We start from the raw sequence: 25,934 nt of genomic DNA, 5'->3' as shown, positions 1-25,934 counted from the left end.
GAATACGTCATTTGAATACGTCATGATCCAAAGTGTTAGCGTGTTATTTCTAACAGGAAATGACTACGTTAATAATGTCTAATGATGTTCTTATTTTTAATCTTCGTATTTCGTCGAACGCACAAACAAACTTTCATTTATCTTTAGAACCTTTAAAATGATTCGAAGCTGCATAATAAATTAATAAAACTTTCTTGTTTTTTTTTGATAATGATGTGCATACAAATACATGTAACATATATATGAACTTTTTGATCACTTACTTTACGCGTATAACATAATAATGATGAATAAATTTCATTTGTACCATTTAAACTAAACAAATTCACACAACTCGGGATATTTTTTCTTTGAATATTCTTTCTAAATCATCGCTTAATTACATACGCAAAAATGAGAGTTAAACGAAATTCATCCGAGTAATTAACTGACCGCGAAGGCAGCTAAACGATATCACGAAATAAATGAAATAAATGAAATAAAAGAAATTTGCACGTTGCTTTGAGTTTGATTAAATAACATATATACGTCTTTTGAAATAAAATAAAATAATAGCAAAAATTGTAGTGTGAAAACAAGTGACAATAGTTAATATCAATTGTCACATCAATTATCACATCAATTGCGCAACGAATAACGAGCAATGATAAACCTCCCATGTATTTGACAAATGACAAGAAAGGAGAAAAAACATCCTATGAGTATTTTTAATACATATATACATAAGAAATGTAAATTATTTTTTTTAATTATCTCCCGACACAATGTTCCATGATGCCAACATTTGACCGATGCAGCATGTTAGTCGAGTGTAATAGAAAATATAGACACCTCGATTTTAGATAATTAATGGTAACCTATCCGTCTTTTGTTAATATTACTTAAAGAAAATATAAATTATATATATGTATATAAAAATATGATCTTTTTGTAGAATATTATGAATCGTATCCATCCTCCGTTAATTTGCTTAAACAATCGCAAGACTTGGATTGAGTAATGTACCTAAAAATAAAAAATAAAATTTATTTAAAAGCCACGTCGTAAAAAATAATAAAATATTATTAGAAAATAAAAATAAGTAAGAAATAGAGCTTTAGATAAGCATTAAAAGTTGCAGGAAAGAAGAAAGAAAAAAAAGCGATTATCTATTCTTAAGCGTAACGTTATCGCTAAGAAGAAAAATGTTAATAAAGCAAAAAAGCAAAAAAGCAAAGCAGAACTAACCCAAGATTTAAAAACTATCTCGTCTTATGAATTGTAAAACAACCGTTTGTTCGTTGGATCCCTTCTTCCAACGCAGAGAATCATTTTGCCCGGTTTGGCATTCTTGAAGGTCTGAAGGGCCTTGGTGTGGGTTGCACCATCCATTGGTATGCCATTAATTGCTAAGATCTCATCACCGACTCTAAGTGTACCTTCCTCGGCTGCTTGACCACCTTCCATAATATCCTTTACAAAAATACCCATGTAACCCTTCTTGCTGTCGGATCCTCCGACGATCGAGAAACCAAGTTTCTTTGTGGCTCCCTTTTCCAAGCTCACCGTCAGCAAATCTTTCGAAAGGCTTGATACTCTTTTAGGATAACAAGCTGGATGTGAGGTTCGTTTTCTGATAACTTGAAACTTTCTCATACCAGTCATCTTTCGTTCGGTATCATCTCTGGTCTCGTTAATGGATAATTCACTTTTAGGCCGTTTAGACGGAGCTTCTTCGAGCTTCAACCGATTGTCACCACCATTATGAGGAGATTCAGCTTTGGCCACGGTGGATACTACTACTCCAGGATCTGATTTACTCTCTTGCAAAGTCCACGCTTCGGAATCATTTCGAGGACGAGGAACTCTATCTAAATCAGCCCAAGTATCACCGATCTCTTCGCCAAACGCAAACGTTGGTTCTCTAGCGATTTGAAGCTCAACGTTTCCCACACAACTGCGTAAGGCGTTTCTAGCTTCGATGATTGTCATCCCGCGTAATCTGCGACCACAGACTCGGACGATCTCATCGCCGATTCGAAATAGTTTAGATTTGGCTGCTTCGCCGTTCGAATCTAACTTGGATATTACGTAAAACGGTCTAACTGCTTCTCGTCTTTCTAAAGAGATACCAAGATTGCCTGATCTTTCAACGCTGAGTTTCATAGTCTTTAATTCTCGACGTACTAAAGTCGACTTGGCTGGTGTTGAAGTTATCATCGTTGTTCGAGGGTTATCAGCGAAAATAGTTCTCTTAACTTTGTTGATTCTATTGATAGACTCCTCTGGCGATACTTCAGCTTCCAAAACGGAACGAGATCTTTTAGGAGTATAATATTCAACCTGATTATTCATTAACATTGTCGTTGAATTAATCTTCTGAGCTGGTGGACTATCTTTGCAAGGAGACGAAGCGTTGTCGACGAGAGTTAACACGCTGGCGCTTCCATATTTTCGATTCCTTAAAGAAGTCATTGGTTTCGTTTGTATCAATGAACTTGGAACAATTTTATTCGTCTGAGAAACAGTACCAACTTTTTTCCTAATCGTAGTAGTTGGGAATATTTTCGAATATTGACTCGAATATTGACTCGAATATTGACTCGAATATTGACTCGATTCTATCTTAGAAACATTTCTAACGGAATTATTCAAAAATTCGGATTTAGTGCATTGCTGCTCGAAATCCTCGAAAGTACTTTCGTCGCAACTATCGGTGTCATCATCATCATCATTATCATCATCATCATCATCATCATCATCATCATCATCATCATTATCATCATCATCATCATCATCATGATCATGATCATGATCATGATCATCATGTTCCGACATGACTAAGGTCGATTCAGTTTTTATTGAATTGCTCAAAAAATGATGTGCCTCCACGACGGTGTTATCGTTAACATTTTCGGAATCCTCGCTACTAGTTTTGGAAAGTTCAGCTTGGTCGATGATCGGCGGCAAAGACAGATCGATACCTTGATAATCATCGGAAGTTATAGAATAGCTACGAGACTTAGTCATTCTTTGAATACATTGTTCACTGTCAGGAGAATCAGCACCTGTTCGTGTGCTATCGGAATCGTAGCCGCTCTCATCGCATCCTAGACGAAGATTGTTCATAAGATCCTCCAAACCGGTTAAAAGACAAGATCTTGTTTGATCGTTCCTAAAACTGATATAATCATCGTATTTCTCATTGTAGGAATAATTACAAATCCAAAAATCAATGTAAAATAATAATCTTACCTATCGCGTTCATGAATGTTAATAAAAAGATTCCTATTCTCCGTTCGACTAGACGTATTATTCGTTTTCGCGTTGACCTTAGACGTCGATAAAGAACATTTCGATATATTCTTCGAATTACTACCCTTCTCTAACTTATTCAAAGTCTCCTTTACCAATGCTGTACCCTCTTGAGTCTTTAACACCTGCTGATTCATAAGAATAAAGTCGATGACACGTTCCTGTTCCTGAAGATCCTGAATACTACGACTTAATTGTCGTTGCTTTTCGTATAGGAAAGTCTCCCTTAATTGTTCGTCGTTATTGTTATTATTATTATTCAGGGATTTTAATTGAAACGCAGATATGTTTTTAATGGCACCATCGCTTAAAGCTTTCTCCATAGAATGATGGCTCTCCTCCTGGATCGTAACATTTCTCGACGTTGAATTCGAACTTAAGAAATGACTTCTCTCCGTTGAGCGGAATAAATTTTTCAACGATTCCACTCTGGAAACTCTCTTTGGCTTGGGAAATTCCGAAAAGGAATGTTCGTTCGAACCCTACGATTAAAAAAACAGAAAAGAAGAAGGTATTCGCGAAGGTATTTACGAGAGTCTCAAATGTAAATGAAATAAAGTTCTCAAGTTAATTACATTTTCCTTTTCCTCCAAGCTTTCTTCGTATCTCTTTCGATTTGGACTCCAACGACGTCTTCTACCCGAAACCGAAAGTAACTCCGAACTCTCCGATCTCTTCAATTGATCCAACCTTCGGCCTACTTTCCGACCCCATGTTGAGATACCTACAAATTAATCACGATTGTTACCTCATTGTATAATACTTTTAAACTTTCACTCTTTTTTCCTTCTATTCCCCTTAACATCTTCTTCGAATTATCACATTCAAATTGGAAAAGATATTATTTAACATTATTGATTAGTATTATCATCTAATTTGATTTCAATGTTAAATGAATTGACAAAAAAGGAATTGTTTATACCTTTACGAGTTATCATGAACGATTGTCCAGTTACAGTTTTGTCAGACTCTCCAGCAGAGTGGTCTCCGGTATCTTTATCGAGTCTCTTCGACGAACCATTTTCATTCTGCTCTATAGTAATATCATTCGTTGTCGTTATCTCCGAAGTTTCGTCTTGCGATATAGGTGTAGCTGATACCAGTTGAGGACAGGTGTCCGTTGTTTGTCTTTTGAACAAACGCATTCTGACCTCTTCTGAAATCATAAAACAAACAAAACTAAATTCTACCAAAAATTCATATTAAAAATATTCAATTAAAGAGAAAGAAAAACAATCAAACTATAATATCAGACTGTTCCAGATCTTTACTGCTCCAGGTAGGCAATAAAACAGGACGAATTCAATGAAAGAAATCGATTGACGATTACTTTCTCAAGATTCGCAAAACGCTCAACGCTAAACGCTCAACGCTCAACGCTCAACGCTCAACGTTTAGCAAAACAGCAGCGGCAGCAGCTTCCTACGAGCTCCGCCTTCTCGATTGGAAGGGCAAAAAGAAGACTTTTCTCTTGGTACTCTCCATAGCAATTTGATCACTATAACACGCTTACCGGTTTCACGAGTTGCGTCCTATTTCCAAGTCGCCGAGAAGAAATCGAATAAGGCGAGATGATGATCACCTTTATTACTAAACTAACTTATCGTTGCTATCTATACAAATTGATCCAACATTTGGTCATAACTATCATGTCTATATTATAAACAATCAAAAAAGATAATCTTTTTATCCTCTTTTTCATGTTAATGTTAAAAAAAATCATCAAGCGATCTCGCTGAGCGAGTCCAGGCAAACTGGTTGGCTGCCGGTAAGCACAAGTCAGAATTAGACGTCCTTCCGAGCTCACCTTTCCTCTGTGATGTAACACAACGTTCGCTTTACGGAGAGAACCCTACTTGCATTCTCTCTCGATCCTTCCTACCACTTACTTCAAATGTATTCGATTTCTCCTTGAAGTCGTCGATCTATCGAATCGATCATTAAAATCACCTATAAACTTTTAACCAAAATAAGCACTTTTTTTTTTTTACTATACTTTTATATAAGATTGAATCTAATTATATAGATCCGATTGTGTGAATTTTGAATTTACGAGGTATCCTACGTCTGCCACAATCCAAATCCTTGTATTTAAAATATGATCATTTTTTCTTTTTTCTTTTTTTCTACGATTAAAATGTATTATCCAGATAAAATATCTTAAGAAATATTGAAGTATAATATTTATGTATTATTATTTCAATTAATAATGTGACACACCCCTTGACGACACCCGGTATATATCGGTGGCAACAGACTCTCGATCCAAGAAAGGAAAACGAGAGAGAAAGAGAACGAACAGGGTGTGGAAGCTAAAGAAAAAGTACTACTTCTCGTGCCCACGTAGGATATATATACCTTGCAGCCCGTATAAGTGCATATCGCGAATATTCAAGAACCCAAGTAACTCTTATCGATACCACGTATCGTTTTCGATCTTTTTTTGATTTTTTGAAACGTTTAACTCGCGAGTACAAAACTTATTCGTTTAAAACCATCCTCTTGCATCCATTTCCATATCGCCACATACTTGCTACCCATTTATAACACTGTTCTTTAATCATAAAAATAAAGAAAACAACAAAAAAAGGAACGAAATAAAAGGGAGTGGCGTCATGTTATAAATGAAGTGTAAAATCGTGAAAAACTTGATCTTACCATATATGTGTATATACCTATACTAATACAAAAACGAGATTATGCTAATGCGTAGTCGTCAATGATCGAGTTCGTTGACTCGATTCTCATTTATAAATAAAAAAAAAATATATATATATATACACTCAAATCACACAGGATATCCTGTAGAGTTGGTCGTGGCCAAAGTATAACCGAAGGTTTCACGATAAGCACGTTCATGATTACGTTAGCGATCGAGTGGTATCAATTTACAAGAAGAAGGTGGATGCACCCACGTTGTCTCTTTGAGAAAGTGCAACGAGTTGGAACGAAGCCAAAGCATGACGTGTACACGCACCGAGAGAATGAGAGGTAAAGGGCAAATTTTAGGCGTTTTTAACTTTCCATTCATATCCTATCTCTCCCCTATTTCCTCCCCCCCTTATCTCCACCCCCTTCCTCTCTGTCGTTCTCCTCTGATTTTTCCCTTCTTCGTTTCATCGCCTTCATTTCCTCTTCTTATTCCCCTTTTTTTTTTAAACCCACTTCTGCACTTCTTCTTCTTCTTTCTCCTCCAGAAATAAATGTAGCGCAGGATGTTCGTCGTCTCTCGTCGACGGAAGTGCCAACTTCCGCTCGTTGTCGTGTTTTCGTCTTTTCCACGCTTTTTTCTTCCTTTCTTTTTTTTTTTCAAATTTTTTTCTTCTAGGTGATCACATTCGTTACCAATTCTCAGGGACATCAATGAATGTTTTATTTTACACTATGACCGAACGTGCCAGCCAAGTCATTAGGATCTAATATTTTAAATTAATTTGATAAGAAAAACAACTCTTTTAACTCAATTAGTTATTTATCGCGTCCAAAAATGAAAATTATTAATAAAAGTGTCACAGGGAAGTTGGACAGGGTTGCGAATTTAGAACGTTATTTCGATCTTATCGAACATTTCGTCCCTTCATTGGGACTTCTTCGGCAACTCGATCGTTAATGTTCGGAGTCTTTTACATATTATTACGAAGACATACATTCATATATTTAAAAAAAAAAAACTGTACTTAACATTTATACAAATCGTTATATCCTAAAACTGATATATTCAAACACGTTATAAAAATAATACTGAACTCTTTTAACTTTCCCTCAAAACTATCTCAAACTATTCTTAAATCAAAATCTTATCATCAATTTTAACTACAACAATATAAATAATCTTATTCCTATTCTAAATGTAAAGATTTAGATGGACAGTTATACGAGCTCATAAATTCAAAACTCATTTTCCTGAAAAGAGAGAGAGAGAAAGAGAGAGAGAGAGAGAGAATGGACCATCCCTCTAATAGGTATAATAATCTTGCTCTCACGAAGAATCATACTTCCGCATTGATTTCAACGATACCGAACGTCAAGTTCGAAACTAACCAACCCACGTAATACGTTAGAAATTTATATACATTTACTTCTAGTATAATCGAAAAAAAAAAAAGTTTAAGTATAATGATGCAGAATATGCCGAAAAAGGATACAAAACGTAGAGAAAAATAACACAACCTAAGACACACACACACACACACGCATGAACTTCTGGTTCGAGATAACGGTACGAGATCATAGGTGATATGCGTTAGATGCATTACAGTTAGCCTTCTTATTTTATTCGGCGATACTAATCGTTCTTCTATATTGTACGTGTACTTCTTATTATACTTGAAACTTATATATATACACGCTCATAGATAAAAAAAAATAAATAAAAGAAAAAAGAGAACACACGTGCAGCAGACACGCTTGGAAAATATCTACACTCTGGAGGAACTCGTGCAAACGTTCTTGTGTTCACGGCCGAACACGATTCTCTTATTAGAACAAGACAAGAGAGTAAGAAAGAGAGAGAGAGAAAGAGAGAGAACAAGCTGACCGTAAAATGTAGGTGATCGGGTCTCGGTCTTTCTTGTGAACTTGGAATAAAAAAAGTTAACTGAATCGCAACTACCTTCGAGTCACGCTACGTTTCTTTTTTCTTATCCTCTTTTTCTGTTCTTCTTCTTCTTCTTCTTCTTCTTATTATTATTATTATTATTATTATTATTATTATTATTTTTATTATTTACTTCATCTTTCACATCCTTGATTATTCTAATTGCACGCGAATATCCATATTTGCGATTTTAATTTTCATTGACGTATAAAACAAATGTATCACAGTTTCTTATAAGATATCTTCTTTTACATTTATTGTTTGTATTATTCCATCCAAGGATTTTTCGCGAATAAGATGTATAACGGAAATAAATACTTGAAGATTAGATATATTTTTCACGGAATAACGAGCGGGTGGGTCGATTTGTGGGAGTAGAAATAAATAAACAATACTTTATGAAGTTAGAAAGGATCCGATGTGCTTCTATTCGTTTGATACGTTGTTCGCATTTTTTATTCTCTGATTGTCTTTTATTTTTCCTTACAAATAACCGGCAAGCACCTTTATCTTATCGTTTTTCGGCGATGCTTGCAACGTTGCCACACGCCAGTCGCTACAGATTTATTGACCAGATTTATTGACCAAATCGGTAAACTCGCTTGGACTCTTGACGAAAGATCCTTTCAAAAAGTTTCTCGAGGACGTCGTACATACATACATAGATACATATGTACGAATTGGTTGAATGTATGTCAGACAAGTAATGGGACACGCTCACGTTCGTAATTTTACTTTCTACGAGATTGATTTTTAAATCAAAATCAATTTTTAATCTTTCTTTTAAATTTAATTTTAAGCTAGTATAGCAGAACAAAGTCATAATAAAAGGAGGAAGAAGAAGAAGAAGAAGAAGAAGAAAATGATTTAAAAGAACGCGATTAAAATACAAATCGGCAATTACCGTGGTGCTCATATTTTATCGCATTTTTGATCTCCATTTTCCTATCCTGCTGTGATAAATTGAATCGAAGATATATTCAGGTAATTCGTCGTAAAAGCACCTCGTATTTAAAAAAAAAAGAGCAGTCACAGTCGGCGTTCACGCGTCGCATCGAATATACTACTCTCGCTCGGATTGGGTATTTGAAATTCCGCGTTGTAGGAATCGTAACGTTCAAGATTATTACCCTTCTGCTCTCAATCGCGTTAATTAGAGTTAATTAGTATTCATGGACTGGCAAACGCGTAGAGAGGAACGGAATGATCTCTCGGTTGCTTACTACTGCTGCACGTTTCTTCTTTCACGATGAATAGTGCGAGCCACGGACAATTTTGAAAAGTATTCCTGGAATTTGCAATGCCCCGATGAAAAATCCATTTCCCTCTTCTTGGAAGACCGCGAGAGTTCGATGCACCACCAACCGATCAATGTTACAACGGTTTTTACATTTTCAAATTTTATTTTTTCCATTGTTAATTACTTATAATATAACTGATAGCATAATTAGAGCTTAACATTCGAACATCTATCTAGCAATATATACCCTATGACTCTACCAACGGATCAAATCTCGAATAAACAAAAAGATACTTCTATAGGATAATATGATATATTTCGTAAGAGTTAATTGAAGTTAAAAATTCCATGCGAACTCACGCAAGTTCGAATACACGCGTATTATATGCTTTTCGATGTACACAAGGAAGAGAAAAAGGAACAATACCGTTCGCAAGGAAGACCATGCCAAAGCGTGGGAGAATCGTATAAACCGAGCAGAAGGCATATAATCTAGAGAAGACTACTTTCGCGAGTGGGAGAAAGAAAAAGATAAAAGGAAAGAGGAAAAAAATACTCTAAAAGGACAATCGACATCTGCTTCTGTACCGCATCGGAAACCTTAGCCATTACAGCTTTACAGGGTGAGGGCGAAGGCAGGTTCCCATGGCCGGTAGGGCAAGCAGGCAAGCACATATATCTATACATATATACACACACATACACGTATATATATAAACCATAGAACCTCTATCAGGTGCACCAGAACCCTGACCCCTGTCAAAGAGAAACCTCTCATAAATTTCATCGTTTTCCTTCTCAAACAATACATTTCCTTTTTATCAATACAAATATTCTTGTAAACATATTACACCGTGTAATTTAATTTATTTCTATTAAAAAAAATAAAAACAAAAAAAAAAAACAAAAATCATTTGATTAAATTATTCGCACGAATTAAAGAATTCGTCGAAATTGTCGAAATGGTTCGAACGTATTTCATTTTCTATCGACGTAACTTCTTTTCAAACCAACGGAAAAAGATTTTGCATCGAGTAATTAACAAGCCGTCTTTTAATTGAACTAATTAATAAAAAGTTTAACTGAACTATGAGAGATTTCTCGTTGGCGTTTCAACCGTTGCGTTCTCAAATTTTCATGATGATTTATTAACGATCCAAGACAATTGACCTGCTTTTCGACCGTAAGTCTCGTCTATGTCGCATCTAATTAGATTTTGCGAAGGAATTATGTTTTTGTAATAAGTATAGAATGATTTAGCCCCGAAGACTTTGACTTTAACGATCGTTTCGCACGAAAGCAATTAGCCGGTCGTTTGCTTTTAAGTAACGATTTACGTTAATTTTCTAATCAACGAATCTAGTTCTTTTCCTACATGAAATAATCATTTTCTGATTTCTTTTTCTATAACAATTACTAAAATTACAGTTGTTATATTACAAAAAAAAGAAAAGAAAAGAAGAAAAAAAAAGGAACGAAAGCTGTTACCTGATTACAAATTATAATATTAACGAATAGAATAAACTGTAAAAACTGCTTTAATAGATCTGGTAAAAATGGGCCAACAATTGTGTAATGTTAACGATTTCTTAGAGAAAGTATCATCGACTAGTATTTATAGTAAATTAATCGACGACCACGACGACGGACGAGCAGGAGTAGTAATAGAAGTACAGCAAATGAAAGAGCAGAATTTTCCCACGAAATTTCCAGCCAATCGGAGAATCGGAATTCACCTTTCGAAATGCATCGGCCCGGCAAATGACTAACTTACGAAAAATTGAAAAAATTGCCAGCTGTAAGAGAAGCTTTTAACGAACCAACCGGAAACGTGTCCTTTGCCTACGCGCGCACACAAATACGCACATATTTATAGAAACGCATAAATGCAAACACGTGGTATGTGAATGTTGCACGTAGTCACTTTATTTTGATATAAACTTTCGTAAATTTCCGGTTAAATACGCGTACATACAGGCTCATTAAATAGATCATAAGAAAAGGAAAGAAAATAAAAAAGAAGATAAACGTTGATGATGAGTCGAAAAATCATTCCAAGACGTGATACCGTCGTAAAGAATATTTTTAAAACGAGACTCCCTCTTCAATTTCGTTCGCACTCGAACGAAGTTCGAGATCATTTCACCAGCACCACGTTTTCCGAAGTGCTATCATTTGATAAATACAATAAACTGAACGGTGATGAAAATGATGAAGGGAAAAAAAAAGAAGATAGAAAGAAAGGGTGAAAGATACAGAATAATGAATAAAAATGAAAGCGTAAGAGAAAGAAGAATAATTAAGAGAAACAGATATAAATAAATGCATAAAAATAGAAAAAGAAAGAAGGAATTATGGTAAGAGAGGAAAGGAGAAACAAGGACGAAGTAATATGAAAGGAATTGCGGAGAGAAGAAAAGAGAGGAAAGGAAGAAAGAAAGAAAGAAAGAAAGAAAGAAAGAAAGAGAAAGACGTAAAGCTGCGATGCAGAGAGTTCGTTGGCCGATTGTCTACCTTTGCCGTGTTCTTCTTCTTCTCTCTCTCTCTCTCTCTCTCTTTATTTCTATCCATCTCTCTTACTCTCTCTTTTCTTGCGGTCCATTTCGTCCGCTTTATTCACCATTATCCTTAGCCGTGGGTGTGAGTTTCTATGTGTATGTTTACGTATATACATATGTATGGGTAATGTGTGTATTAAAAAAAGACGAAAAGAAGGGAGAGATAGATAGAGTGAGAGAAGGTATATACAGGGCCTCCTTTCGTAGAGGGTGACGTCATCGATCGATAAAACGAGCAAGGAGCGCAGGTTGTCTCACGGATCCTCTTTCTCTTTCTCTTTCTCTTTCTATCTATATGTTTTTCTCTCCTTTCGACTTTATATGGAATCTAGTATAACCGACGCGTGATTCTCCAGAGTTTGTACTCGTTCTCTCAGTCTCTCTCTCTCTCTCTCACTCATTCCTCATTCTTATTATTATCGGAGTCTCGTTTCACGATTATGTTCGTCGAATTAAAACACTGCTACTATTTATCTCTTTTTATAGACGACTATGAAAAAGTGTAGATTTCTCTTTTTTTTTCTTTTTTTTTGTAAAAATGCATACGCACATCTCAACGTCCTTGAGATTTTTCGCAATATCTTTTGTAATTGTCATTGGTTGTATTTGATACGCACATGTATGAGTTAATTTAAAAATATTTATACATACGTATACGTAGATAGAAGAAAAAAAAAGAAGCATCTGCATCGTAATAAAATCATAATGATCCATAAAGAAAATGAACGTAATTCGATGCAGGAGGACACGCGTGCCTAAGAAGAAAACATAGGAGATCGAAAACGAAGTCGTCTCGATTAGGGTCCTTCCTAGAAAAGAAATATTCGCACGCTTGCAAGCTGTCACGAAATTAAACAGCAGGGATAAATGATTGGAACAATACGTGTATCAGGTATCATAAGCGCCAATGTTACTTATGATCCCCTTTTTTTATTGTAAGTCCGATCAGGCTAATATTAAATTAATGAATTTGTCCATTAAAAACAATAAAAATAAATACGCTATCTTACGTATGGAAAACGAAATGATATTTGTTATTCCAATAAATTCATTATTATTCGTTGTAGTATTATCGATGATAAGATTCGATTCGATTTCGTCTCTATTTTCGAATGAAGATATACATTCGAATATACACGCCTGTATCTAACGTAAACAATAACAAATGCGTTATCAATAGCATTGGTTAGTTCTCGAAAGGTCGACTATATTTACGATGGATTATAATTTATTACATCTAAAATAAAATGATTTCGACTAGATATATTCGAATAAGAGACGACAAATTCATTTTCTAATGTATTTTGTAATGTGAAGAAAAACTTGACTTGTACATGTTTTATAACTGAATGAAGTTCAGGTATAAAAGTAATATTTCACAAGGTACACAAGGGAATTGTCGTATTTTACAAGATTGTAAAATATATTCGATCGTAACTTTGAATCCCTATATAAAAGCTTTTCTGAAGTATTTTTCACAAGTGCGATAAACAAATCTGTGAAAATAGAAATAATAGATTTTACAATTGTTTGCAATTCCCAATAGGGTCGTTAAAAATCTTGCCTACAAAAGTATGGCTCGAAGGAAACTTTCTGAACGGACAACTTTTACATTGTAAATACGTGTCAATGGAGAAATGCAAGACACTTTTGAGGTCGGACATTTTTCATTAAGACTAAGAACGTGACGAAAGATTTGTGTCGTCGAATTTTCATATCTCCATCTAATCTTATCGTACAATTACAAACTAATTACTTCGACGGATTAATGGCGCAGGAGTAAATGCTGTGCATGATATATCACTTATGGTCGTTTCAACGTCAACAATCTTCGGGCAATCCTATGCCATTAACAATAATTAAATACGATAAACACGTATTTACTATATGGGCTAAATTTCGCTATTAAATTTTTAATTATTATAGATATTTTGTAATGTTTTAAATATTTCTTAACTACTAAACTTCAATTTTACAAAACATACAATGAACTAAGTATGCAATGTAATTATTATTTTAAAACCCGATAAACCATTTTCTTCCGTATAACGTTTTATCTACTTATATATAATATGTTTTAGCCGTGACTATTGGGAAATCGACGATGACGAAAATCATGTGAATTAGATGACACAGTCAATATTATAATAATCAATGGATGAATATGACAGCCGGATGACGTTGCAAATATTATTAACAAGAAAACTAAAAAAAAAAAGAAGAAAAAAGGATTATAAAATAAGGACTAAAAATAGAAGTAAAGGAAGAAGAAGAAGAAGAAGAAGAAGAAGAAGATGAGTTGTAACAAAGAGAAGTTCGCTTGCAGAAGGTAGACTTCGCGCGTGGCAACCACGGACGGTTCTTGCCATGAAGAAACAAAGGTTAGAGCCGCGAGTTCCTCGTAAATCCTCTCGGCATCTCAAACTTTTTCTTCTTCTTCTTCTTCTTCTTCTTCTTCTTCTTCTCCTTCTTCTTCTTCTTCTTAACGCTCGCCACGAAACTGAACTCTCCACTGAGGGAAGTTGTAAAATCGCGAAGAAACCAAAAGAAAAGTAGCATCGAATGCGCTCGTAGACAAACAAAAAATAATATATACTACGAACCTATCTTCATCTTCTGCTTCTTCTTTTATTTGTTTTTTTTTTTCCTATAATAACAACGCCTATAACTAATCTAAATATAACCTAAACTTACTTACGTCGATTAGAAAAATTATCCTAATAATCATAAATGGTACATAGATAAGAAAATAGAAAAAAAAAAAATATGATATGCGTAACACAGTCATTGATGTAGTCTATCTATCCTCTCTATTACTATTTTTATCTATATAATAAATTAAAATAACAAATTAAATACAATGTAGAGACGCTCTAATTAAATAACGTTATTAAATATTTATCCCCACTTTTCTCGCGAATTGTACAATCAAAAGAACAAATACATTCGATAATAAGGGTATCGTTTAATTAATCGATAATAACGCGTAATCAAATTATAAAGTATAAATATAAATAATAAAACAACTCACCTTCGACTTTGGATCGAAAGAATCCTTGAAAGGGTCTCAACGAGAATTAAAGCACATGCTCCGATTGAAATAAATCTTTTTCTCTCTCTCTCTCTCTCTCTCTCTTTCTTTCTCTCTTTTTTTATACGATAGAACGATTTTGGTCACACAGTAAAAATAAATTTCATCGGAGTTGGGGTAGGGGGGGGGTGGGAAAAAAACTATAAATGATCTATAAGCAAGAGGATAAATTATTTTGAACAGTTATAAGCGTAAACTCGAAATATATATATCGAAGAACGAACGATCCGAAGCGCGGCACGACTCCGTCGAAACTGTCGAATCGAAGCAAACTCGAACAACCGGCCAGGATGGCGTTGCAAGCGACGTCAACCACGTGTGTCCAAGTAGTCTTTAAGTCAGCTAAAGAAGGGGTGGGGGAGGATAAATGCATGGGACGGTCCCAACAGCCCTCCTCCTACCCTCCCCCTACCTTCCTTTTATAAGTAATATTTATGTTTCCTACAACTTGTTTATATCTTTCTTTTTTTTTTGTAAGCTTGCTACCTCTTTTTCTTTTTTCTTTACTCTCCTCTTCTTTTTCCTTGTCCTCGAAAAGTTCTTTTTATTTTTGCAAACTTTCACGAAAATCTCTACTTTCCAATTATTATTGCGCAGAAAAGAAAATCTAAACATAAACGGAAAAAAAGCAAAGAATCCGATAAGGAGAAAGGTTGGCATGTGTTAAGCGTTATCATTTAATTTTGTCTCCTTATTTTTCTTCTTCGTGTCCTTGACTGGTAGATATCATGATCAAGTATTCTAGAATCTGGACCGTGAAATAGCACGCTTTCTTCATTTAAAGTTATATATTATTCATTAAATATAGTAATATATTATATTGAATGGGCTTACCATTTAATATAGGCAACCAGAAGATATGTGAATTACGTTAAAATTTGTACTATATATTTGAAAATAAAATATATATATATAAAGAGATATCTATTATATTTTATTATATATCTAGATATGTAATATCAAGGATTCCTCCGATTAAACAGGATGTAAGAATGAGTATAAAGGAAATGGTTTCGGGAAGGAAATGAAGGAGACGATTCGATTCGATTCGATTGGTAAACTTAAAGACATAGTCTATTGGTACCGGGGACTATTCTAGCGCGAAAGAAGAAGAAGAAGAAGATGAAGAAAAGGATGGAACAGGTTCTACATTCATTCACATCTCGCCGGGGACCTTGAACAGAAGAAAAAGCATTCCGTGCAGTTCCTACTACTATGGATGAGAAGAGAATCTCTCATCCTGCATTCGACGAGCACTGCCCTCGAGCTACGAAAGACCCGTCGTAAATGTCCAACAAGACGAACCAATAAGCTCGTCATCCATTGGAAAACCCCCACCCTCTCTTTCTCTCTTTGTCTACAAATTTAAATGGAAAATAAAGTTTACAAAAAAAGTCACTAAAAATGTCATCGTCTAAACGGAATCGTCATTTTGTTTAAAGCTTTTTATTCTCGCTCTCTCTCTTTCTCATTTGTTTATTTTGTTGAATATGTTTTATGCAAAAGGCAAAATTAATATTTTTGTAAAATCAAAATTATTTTAATATCAACGTCAAAAGTGTCGTACTTGAGTTGTAAATTATTGATCGTTTGCATATACAAATTTGACGTATTCTCGAATGGAATTGTCATTGGGTTCGAGCACACAAGGAAGAAAAAAAAAACACCACAATACGAGATACGATTATCTTTCTACTTTTGTTGATATCCTATTTTCAAAAGAAAGAAAGAAAGAAATAAAGAAATAAAGAAATAAAGAGGTATCCAAGGTACTTCAAGGTATCCAATATGACACGATAATCGTGAATACTCCTGCAATACTCATTATTTTTAACGAGTTTCTTGGTTGCTCCACTTTACCGAAGTACAACAGGTGAAGTGCACTGCGAATAAATTTCAATGTTCCTTTTAAAGGGGGAAGAACTTACCAATCGAGAATTTACATTATTCATATTAGAGCACGTGCGTACGCAATCATTTTTATCTTGATATATGTGCCGTTCACGAGCCTAAAGCGATTAACTGCAATTTTTCCATTTTATTCCTAATTTTTATATTTCAAATAAATTATCCGAATAATTAGTTTTAATACAACCAAATCAAAATAAATTCCATGGCCGTTGAATAATAAATGATAGAATAATTTACATGTATAACTTCACAAAAATATATTTTATTTCTCGTTTTAAGAAGTTAATCGATTTGACGAATGGGCAGCTCCATATATCGTAACAAAAAAAATCGTCGTTGTCGTCGTCGTCGTCGTCATCGTTATGGTCGTCTAAGGGAAAGGATAATAAGAAGCAAGTCCTTCGATGATTCTCTCGAGTATGGTTTAACGTGTGGTAAGCGTGTTATCTGGGGGGACTAATCTAAAACGTTTCAACGTGAGATGCGTGGGCACGTGTGTTCGGTGATCGGTGCTTAAGAAACACCTCGCGTAAAAGAAGAGTGAGATAGCCTACGCCTTTCTCACGAGTACAAGTATATATATAAATATATGTGTATATATATATATATAATGGAATACGACGAATAAAAAGATCCCAATGATTTTGACACTCTTTTAACGAATGTACTTGCACGAGCTCGGCATTAATAATAATCCATCGAAATCTTCAAGGAGATCTTATCTACAAGGATATTTAATTTTTTCTATATCTTTCTTTTTTCTCGACTCGAATTCGTATAAATTCGGGATGAATCGAACCTCGTCGAACGATCGAAGCGATTACGAGACACCCTTTGATACTTAAAGGCTCGCTTTAAGAGGATTCCCAAGGAGAGTTGTCAACGGTCACGATTTTGCAAGCGAACGATACGTAAAACAATTTCAGAGGGGGAAAAAGAGAGAAAACTTTTGATCTCCTTTTACGGCGAAGCCTTATAAATTTGAACATCAAGATTATTTGAATAGAAAACCTACGCTTTGATATTATTATCTACTTTCGTATTTGAATATCGAAAGAAAACGAAAATCTAATTCGAATAGTATTTTGAAATCAATGTTGAAATCTTCTCCGCAATATTGTCATACATAAAAAAACTACTTTCGACCGAAAAAAAATTGACGCTAGTTAGGAATCGAAAAGGAACAAAAATATGATTCCTATTTAATGAGACATAAAAAGAAAGAAAAAAATTAGGAAAATTACGAGCAAGAACAATAGGCTTTTAGGAACGACTACGACGATCATCACTTTGCTACTCGAGTACCTCGCAACGCCCTCTTATTTACCATAATTGCACGGAGTCCTGTGTAGGTTTAATTAGTCTGGTCATTTAATCCAGAAGAACAATGATTGGTAGTAATGTCGCAGTTTTCTTAATGACAGCTCATTATGTTACTTTCTTTATAAGGACTGTTTCAACATACCGGACGCTTCATATTAGGATAAGAGATTATGTTTACTCGATAAACAATAATTGATTAGAATACGTTTGATCTTATTTCGATTTAACTAAGCTAAATACGTTCAGTGCGTTTCTCTTTTTTCATCGTTTGTTAATTTTTGTATTTAAACCCTACAAAATGATTATAAATTTTCATTTCTCAATTTCATCTATCATTCTAATACTTAAAACAAAATTTACCTAATCAAATATACTTAGAAAATAATGAAGAAAAAAAACTGAACAGAAATGAAATTGATATTAGAGAAAGTAACTTTCATGTCATGTTCATACGGAAGGATATCGAATATTCCGTATGACTATCTATAACTAAACTTGAAATCTTGACAATTTCCAACGGAATCAAGTTTATATTTTTTATGAGTGAAAAGGATAATCGTTGAAACAACGTACGCAACCTGTCGTTTTACTCAAGCACGTAGGTACGTAGGTACGTACATAAGTACGTTCGTAGGGTTTTCCTCGTGACACGGCAGGCAAACCTATCGAGACAATTAATTTGTGGTTTTTTTTATGCAGCTGAAGAGCAAACCGCACTGAAGCACACGCACGTAGGCAGGCAGGCAGGCACGCAGGCACGCACTAGGTTAAAAGGTGCAGTATATAAAAAGAGAGGGTGTCACAAATGTGCACGTTACACCACGTTACGTTGCACGTTACATCCTGATGAACATTCTCACCTGCTCTACGTGTAACGTCTGCTTGAGTAACAACACCTAATGTAGTATCGTCCCCATTATGTAAATAATATTTATCGAGATAATTACGAATTATTCGTTCTGTCTCTTCCTATAGGAAGTTATATTTATTATAATATGTCATCCATTTAATGAAACTAAAATTAAAAATTCTATCGCGATTATTATTAATACGATCAAAACTAATCTCAGTCAATGAAAAATATTAATCAAATATTGGCTTAACTTTTTTTTTACTAGCGATCATGACTCGCTATTCATTAGGATAGTTATCCGAAGAAAATGCAAAACGGTAATGGAAAGGATCTTAAACTCGTATAAATAATCGAAGCGTAACGAAAACTCTAAGAACTCGTCCGTGAGAAATGCACACGAGAGCTATCGCTTTTCTTTCGGAAAGTCTCGACCGGTAACTGTTCTCACTCTGTATAAAAGAGGTGCTGGCCTGGAGAGTCGCCAATCCGGCGTAGCACCAAAGCACGCGTTCAGGTAGCAAGGAGGCCGAATTTACATTTTATTCGTATTGCCGTGGCAACCTACGATGCATATTCCTATCGACCACACCTAGGAGAGGCGTCCCTCCGCGATCTCCTCCCTCTTCCCTCTTTCCCTTCCTTGCTTGCTTGCTTGCTTGCTTGCTTGCTTGCTTGCTTGCCTGCCTGCCTGCCCTACCTTGCCCTCCTCCAATCGCATGGCTAACTGTGCTTCTGCTACAGAGCTGTTACTACTGCAACCAGAATCCTATATGATACTCAATGATCAAATCTAAGCTCCGAGAATAGAATACTAATGGGATTTTTCCTTCCAATTTAGTTCAATAATTTAACTTCGTAACGAATCATTACCGTGAAATAAAATAAATTAATTTATTTTTCCTAGGAAAATCAATTGGAGTAAATAAAGATAATAAAGGTAATATCTTACGTCACCGAAAGACTTCACCTAACTGATCGCACTATAGACGCACTATATCCTATGTCTTTTGCATCCTACACATTTAATGGCACTCGTGCGTTATTCGCTTCCTATCGTAAACTCTCATTTCAAGATAGCCTGCTGACGGCGAGAACGGAAATCGTTACATTTAAAAGGATTGAAAATAAAATTAGTATAGTTCATAAACAATGAACATCGAAGAAACTTCAATGCACTCTAACCCGTTTTAAATATAATCTACCCTAACATCTAAACGATCATAACCATCTAACCGACGATATCGAAAAGAGGTAAGAAGCAAATACAAAAAGTACTATACGATTTGATTCGAAAGCTTCGTCAAATAATAACGGACTTTTATGCACGCATGCATGCATGCACCAACACGTTTATGCATATTATACTTTGTCAAGTTTAGCAACACTCAGGGAAAATATTAACGACCGAATCCATTGACTCGCGACGCCTCGAAGTAACATCGCAGCAGACCGATCGTTTTCCAGGCGAGTGGGCCCTAGGGCCCAGCACGAGCAACATGTGTCCTTGACTTCGGTGCACTCTTAAAGAGCTTCTTCTCCCTCTTCCATTGAAACATTCTCTGTCTCATACCACACTCCGAAGCATAGAGTAAAAAAGAAAACAAAATGGCTGATGGTCTTAGTTGAAAGAAAAGTAATAGAGGGGCAAATGGCAGTGCATGTGCATGCCGCTTGCTTAATTGGGGACCTCCATGGAAGAAGAAGTCGAGGAGCGCGTGCCACATGCCGCGCGTGTCTTCGAAGGGGCCCTGCTTAAGGCCCCCAAGAGTCGACTTTACTCATCGAGAACGTCCTGCAACATTCGTATTTGACATCGTTGAACCGTGAAAATTTAATGTCCAGTCTTAGTGGGAAGAGGAGAGGTGGAGTGGCCTGGAGAACCAAGGAGGCATCTACTGTTACGATATGACGTGGCGGAAGCACGAACACAAACTCAGTATTTCTCAACCGTTCTTCTAACCGCATCGCCAATTTATATCTCATTTAATATTCCAAACTGTTTTAATGAAAAAAAAAAGAAGAAGAACAAATGAACCAGGAAAATTTGGGCCACTATATCAAATGGCATCTATATCTCTATAAATCAAAAATATTTGAAAAATATTTATACACCGACGCAACCCTCGAGAAATGTTCTTATTATCTCTCTGTCTCTATTTTCAGCACAAATACCTATGCATCATCTTATCTTACTTCTTTTAATATGAAGAAAAAAAAAACAAAACAAAAAACCACGAAAAAATCCTGATAATGTACGTATAAGTTCTAGGAAAGTTCGTTATCCTTTTATCCTTTTTTATCTGGCGAAGAAATAGAAAGAAACACGCTTCCTTTATTCATCTAATTCCAAAGCAATTTTATCCAAGTGACCATCTGCCAAGTGGTTTCCCCATTTTGTGGCTGGTCTTCGTCCCAAGCAGAACAAACGACCACCACATCGATGTACCTTTTTTTAAGAAAGTTTCGAATAACCCTTCCAATTTGTCCTTTTATTTGAAATATGTCTGCTCTTTGTCTTCCTCTTACTTTTCTTTTTCTTACATTTTAAGTTGAAAGGCTTCGTACCGTGTTTACAGATGCTGTACGTGTTTATCGATGCTGTTTCGAAGAGAAAATTTGAGAAACGCTGCACTAGATATCGCCCAGGGCCGTACGAATGCAACGACTGGTCTTATTCGTGGGTGGCCTACACAACAAACACGTTCCGTTTCATTCTATAAATCGAATGAGTTCGAAAGAAGGAAGACTTCGAATCCTAGCTAATTACGTCTCATCTTGGACTATTACATTTTATTATAATAATCGTTAGGCCATACACAAAGTGAAGGAACTCATGAAACTATAATACTCTACGTCCACTCATTTTCTAAGCAAGGAAATCTTCTACTATATATATATATATATAGATATAGATACATTTATTATCCTTCGAACGATGATTCCTTCCTCCGTTTCTTACGAAGATTCTAAGAAAAAATAAACATCGAGGAAGAAAGACTTTCGTAGAAATTGTATACTACTCGAGGACTTTACAATAACACCTATCACCATCGTCCACCATCCCGTTTTCCACGAACTCAGCCTTAAACAATACACGCTGGTATTATCTGTATAACCGACCTAGACACATTCCGCGTTATCGCAAAATTGACGGCAGTGCCTAGCTCTAGCTAGCTCTCCTAATCACAGTGTTTACCCGCTCTTAAATCATGACCGTCTCGATATTATTTTCAATTCGCTCGGATTTTCTTACGTTAGAAATATTTTCAAAAAACTAAACGACGCAGCGCTCACCTAAACTTCCTTCGGAACAAATCTCGCGTGACATTTGAATTATCTCGAGCGGGATCGATTTTATATTCTTCTTTGTTTTTCTATTTTCTATGAAATAAATTACACAAAAATAATATTACAATTTATTTTTACAATACTTAACTGTTCTATTTATAATGATACGAAATAAAGTAATATTCAAACTATTTCAAATTAATATATTATTTTAAACTAATATTAAAATATGAACTTTGTATCGACGATATTCGAAAGGAACAAAGAAGTGTAGGTATCTGTTCTTAATCAAGTTTAAATGATTAATGAGGAACATAATAACGATTAATAACGATGAACGGGGGGAGGGGGGAGGGGGTTCTTTAGTTTCACCTATGGCCACTATATATAATGTACGTATGTATATGCAAACGTACCAGAATAACCTTTATTAAGCGCATCAATAACATTATGCAAAAAGCTGCCGGAACTGGTATAAAATTCCTCATCCCACACTAAAATTCCAACGAACGACGAGATCTTTGAATGTTAGACTTGCATTTTACTTTCAGTATAATGTTTAACATATTTTATATGTTAAACATTCCATTGCAAGTAAAATCTAGCCAAAGACCGCTTACCATAAACATTATAATTGTAATTAGTTTCTTTTAAATCCCTAATTAATATCATATTCCTTTATACTCCCCTTTCCTTGGTTTCTTCCATCCATTTAATATAGAGAAACTAATTACTTTATAATGTTTTTTAATAACTTTTATGTATTTACAGATACCAAGGAATAATCCAAAATTGTTAAAATTTAATTTTCATTTTACTTTTTTTTTTTCAGCAGATGATTGATTACAATGCAGCAGAATTTTATAAGTACCTATTGTTGGCAAGACGATACTGCAGCCCACGCTGTCCGGTCTGTAACTTCGCCTCCTTGAATAAATAAATTCTTATCGTCCAAGGAACTTGTGTACGATGACATAGTCGAGACTATTTGCCAGTTGTCGTAGTTTCTCTCTTCTTTCTTTTCCTCTATTTCTCTTTTTCTTTCTCTTTACATTGTAATATCATCGCAAATTGATATTTATCCCAACTTCCGTATAGAAATGGTTCGATGTTAGAAACAGAAAGCATAAGTTAAGGATTGTCATGTAATTTACGAATAAGCAATGAATAATGCGATTTCAAAAAACCTTGTACAAAACTGTCCAGTTGAAACTTTAACTCTAACATATTGTATAATTACAAATATCAATTATTTTTCACGTGTAGCATACGTCAATTATTTCAGCGTATTTATAATAATATATGTATTTCAAAGAAAATGTTACAACAAAGTCGAAGTTGCTACTTAATGAATTCACGTGCATATGCACCTGACGGTGCACGTGTTTGGATGCATGCATTAAACACGTGTTTCTCTTAGTGAAAAATAAATTATAACAATAATTGACATGTAATATTTTATTGAATGCTTTTCCAATCATAATTAAATGAATAAATAAATTGATTTTCGCATGTATCGAATTATTAATGAAATCGTATCGTTTATGAAAACAAACGCACAGAGAACTAAGACCGAGCATTCGAAAAAATACAATTTTTAAGGAAAAAAATGAAAAGAAGATAGTGGTCATGACGAGTCGATTTGTCAATCGCTACCGTTTGCTGGTCTGCTCGATTTCACACTCGTTACAAACGTCTATCGATAATGGGTAAGCGTGAAATAAGTGCGGTGCGGCACGACGTGACGTCCTACCTGTCATTAGTCATTACAAGTTATTTCATTCATGCTTACGTATATGCGTACATACATACATTTATACCACACGTAAGTGCAAACATTCACGTGTTCTCCTTCGGGTAAAATTCAATGATGCGCTTGTCGAACGTGAAATTAGAATTTGATCTTTTATCGAGCCTTTTTCTTCGCGTTTCTTCGTTCGCATTCTTACTGCACGTGCAAACACATATTTTAATAATAATAATAATAATAATAATCAAATGAAATAAAAAAAGAAATAGAAATAGAAATAGAAATAATAATCGATACATTTGTACATCCCTAATTTTATTATCTCTCTTTCTCTCTCTCTTTGTCTTTTTATAAGAAAAAGAAGATATAGATAGAGAGTGGTGACTTGGATATATTAATGGCTGACAAGAAGATTGTAACGTCTCTGAAGCAGCCCGATCGAAAATATCTTTACAGACGTGAACCTATTACCTACCTTTCGCAATACGTCGGATAAAGTTGAATAATAGCGAAAGTGGTCGTAGCATCCTGCCGTGGGAATGCCAACTCGTTTCTCCTACTCGCGTGCTTCGGAAGCGCGACCAAATCCTTTTCTAGCCATCAACAATCGAACTATCGATATTCTTTTCTAATTATATAGATACAATTGTGCGTTTAGTATTTTTTATTTTTCCATTTAATTTATCCTTTATTCTTGTTATTCTTATAAAATGACATCGATTTGATTCCATTATATTTCCACGTAAAAATCATCTCAATTTCAGTTGTGCTCGTGGAAGAAATTAGATAAAAAAAAAAAAAAAGAAGAAAGAAAGAATAAAAATAGAGAAAAAGATAGATAGATAAATAAAGATCCAAGACTCGAAAGCAATATTTCTCGTGTTTCTTAGGTCGTCGTAAAACGTAATGGCGGAACATTTCGTTGCGGTACACCTGAACGGAATATACGCTTCTGTTTTTCGAGCACCTGTTCTCTAACACCTGACATCGTCCTCATCCTCATCTTCGTTGTCGTCGTAATCGTAATCGTCAAGATGATCTTACTTCTGTTCCGTAGGGGGTCTAATTGCACGATGACAGTTAAGTGTCGAGTATCTTCGTTAAACGTACTAATGCTATCTTTTTCTATTATTCTAAAACAACGGTGTCGTTTTCCATAACAATAAACAAAATGGCTTTAATAATATTCAACAAATGTTTCACACATACTCGAAGCTTATTGTTAGATTTTGATGATACTGTCATCGGAACGTAATGAGGAACAATTTCGAGATGATTATTTCGAGATGATTATTTCGATCGAAAATTTAATATTTCTTTTTTTTTCTTTTTTTTTTCTTTTCTCAATATTACGACACGAATTTAAAATTTAATGAACTTTGCATAATTTGTAATACATAAGAATCCATGAATAATTGTATAAAAAAGAAAATGCACGAGGAATCTGATAAAATCTTTTTGCTAGTTTTCCTTTTCGTGGGAAGCTAATTATTCTGAGGTAAACATTCGTGGATTAGTAAATGACTATGTAAAAATTACACGTCGAATAAACTGAGAAAATGAACTAAAAGGTCAGCCTTTTCACGTGTAGGATGGAGAATCAGCATATGGAGGAAGAGGAACGTACTATTCTTATGTATTCTACTTACGTACGACGATAGGATCTTGCATATGTGTGTGTGTGTGTGTGTGTTATTATTTTTAAATTTCCACATATCTTGCTGATAATACATATATATATATACTAAAATATAGTTGATAGTTCATCCCTTTAATATTAAATAATTTGATTTTGCCAATGAAATTAATTTTATTTCCTAGCAAAATCATTTTGGACAAGTTTATCAATCATTTATTATATATAAATGTTAATTAGATTAATTAATCGCTATAAGTATATACGCGACGATTTAATAATCGTCCATCAAAATAAATCGTTTATTTAATCGAATATTAGGCCTATATCGATACCGACGTTTTACCTACACTCACCGCAACCTTTCTCTTCGAGTTGTCTAGAGAATTGCAT

The 25,934-nt window shown here is 34.8% G+C and overlaps 1 protein-coding gene across 1 annotated transcript; it reads right to left on the bottom strand.

The window, feature by feature from the left end:
• Positions 1–703: 703 nt before the first annotated feature.
• Positions 704–25,934, bottom strand: LOC122517917. Its single transcript, XM_043636535.1, has 7 exons — positions 25,898–25,934; positions 4,217–4,450; positions 3,870–4,018; positions 3,235–3,776; positions 2,816–3,160; positions 1,271–2,689; positions 704–1,005 (listed from the first exon to the last, which is right to left on the bottom strand). The coding sequence occupies exons 1-7, from the start codon at positions 25,932–25,934 to the stop codon at positions 939–941; spliced, it is 2,793 nt and encodes a 930-aa protein (XP_043492470.1). The 3' UTR covers positions 704–938.

The sequence above is a fragment of the Polistes fuscatus genome, unplaced genomic scaffold (genome assembly GCF_010416935.1).
Source record: "Polistes fuscatus isolate 324 unplaced genomic scaffold, CU_Pfus_HIC Scaffold22, whole genome shotgun sequence".
In the NCBI taxonomy this organism is placed as follows: domain Eukaryota; kingdom Metazoa; phylum Arthropoda; class Insecta; order Hymenoptera; family Vespidae; genus Polistes; species Polistes fuscatus.
This window is presented reverse-complemented; position numbering and strand designations above follow the sequence as displayed.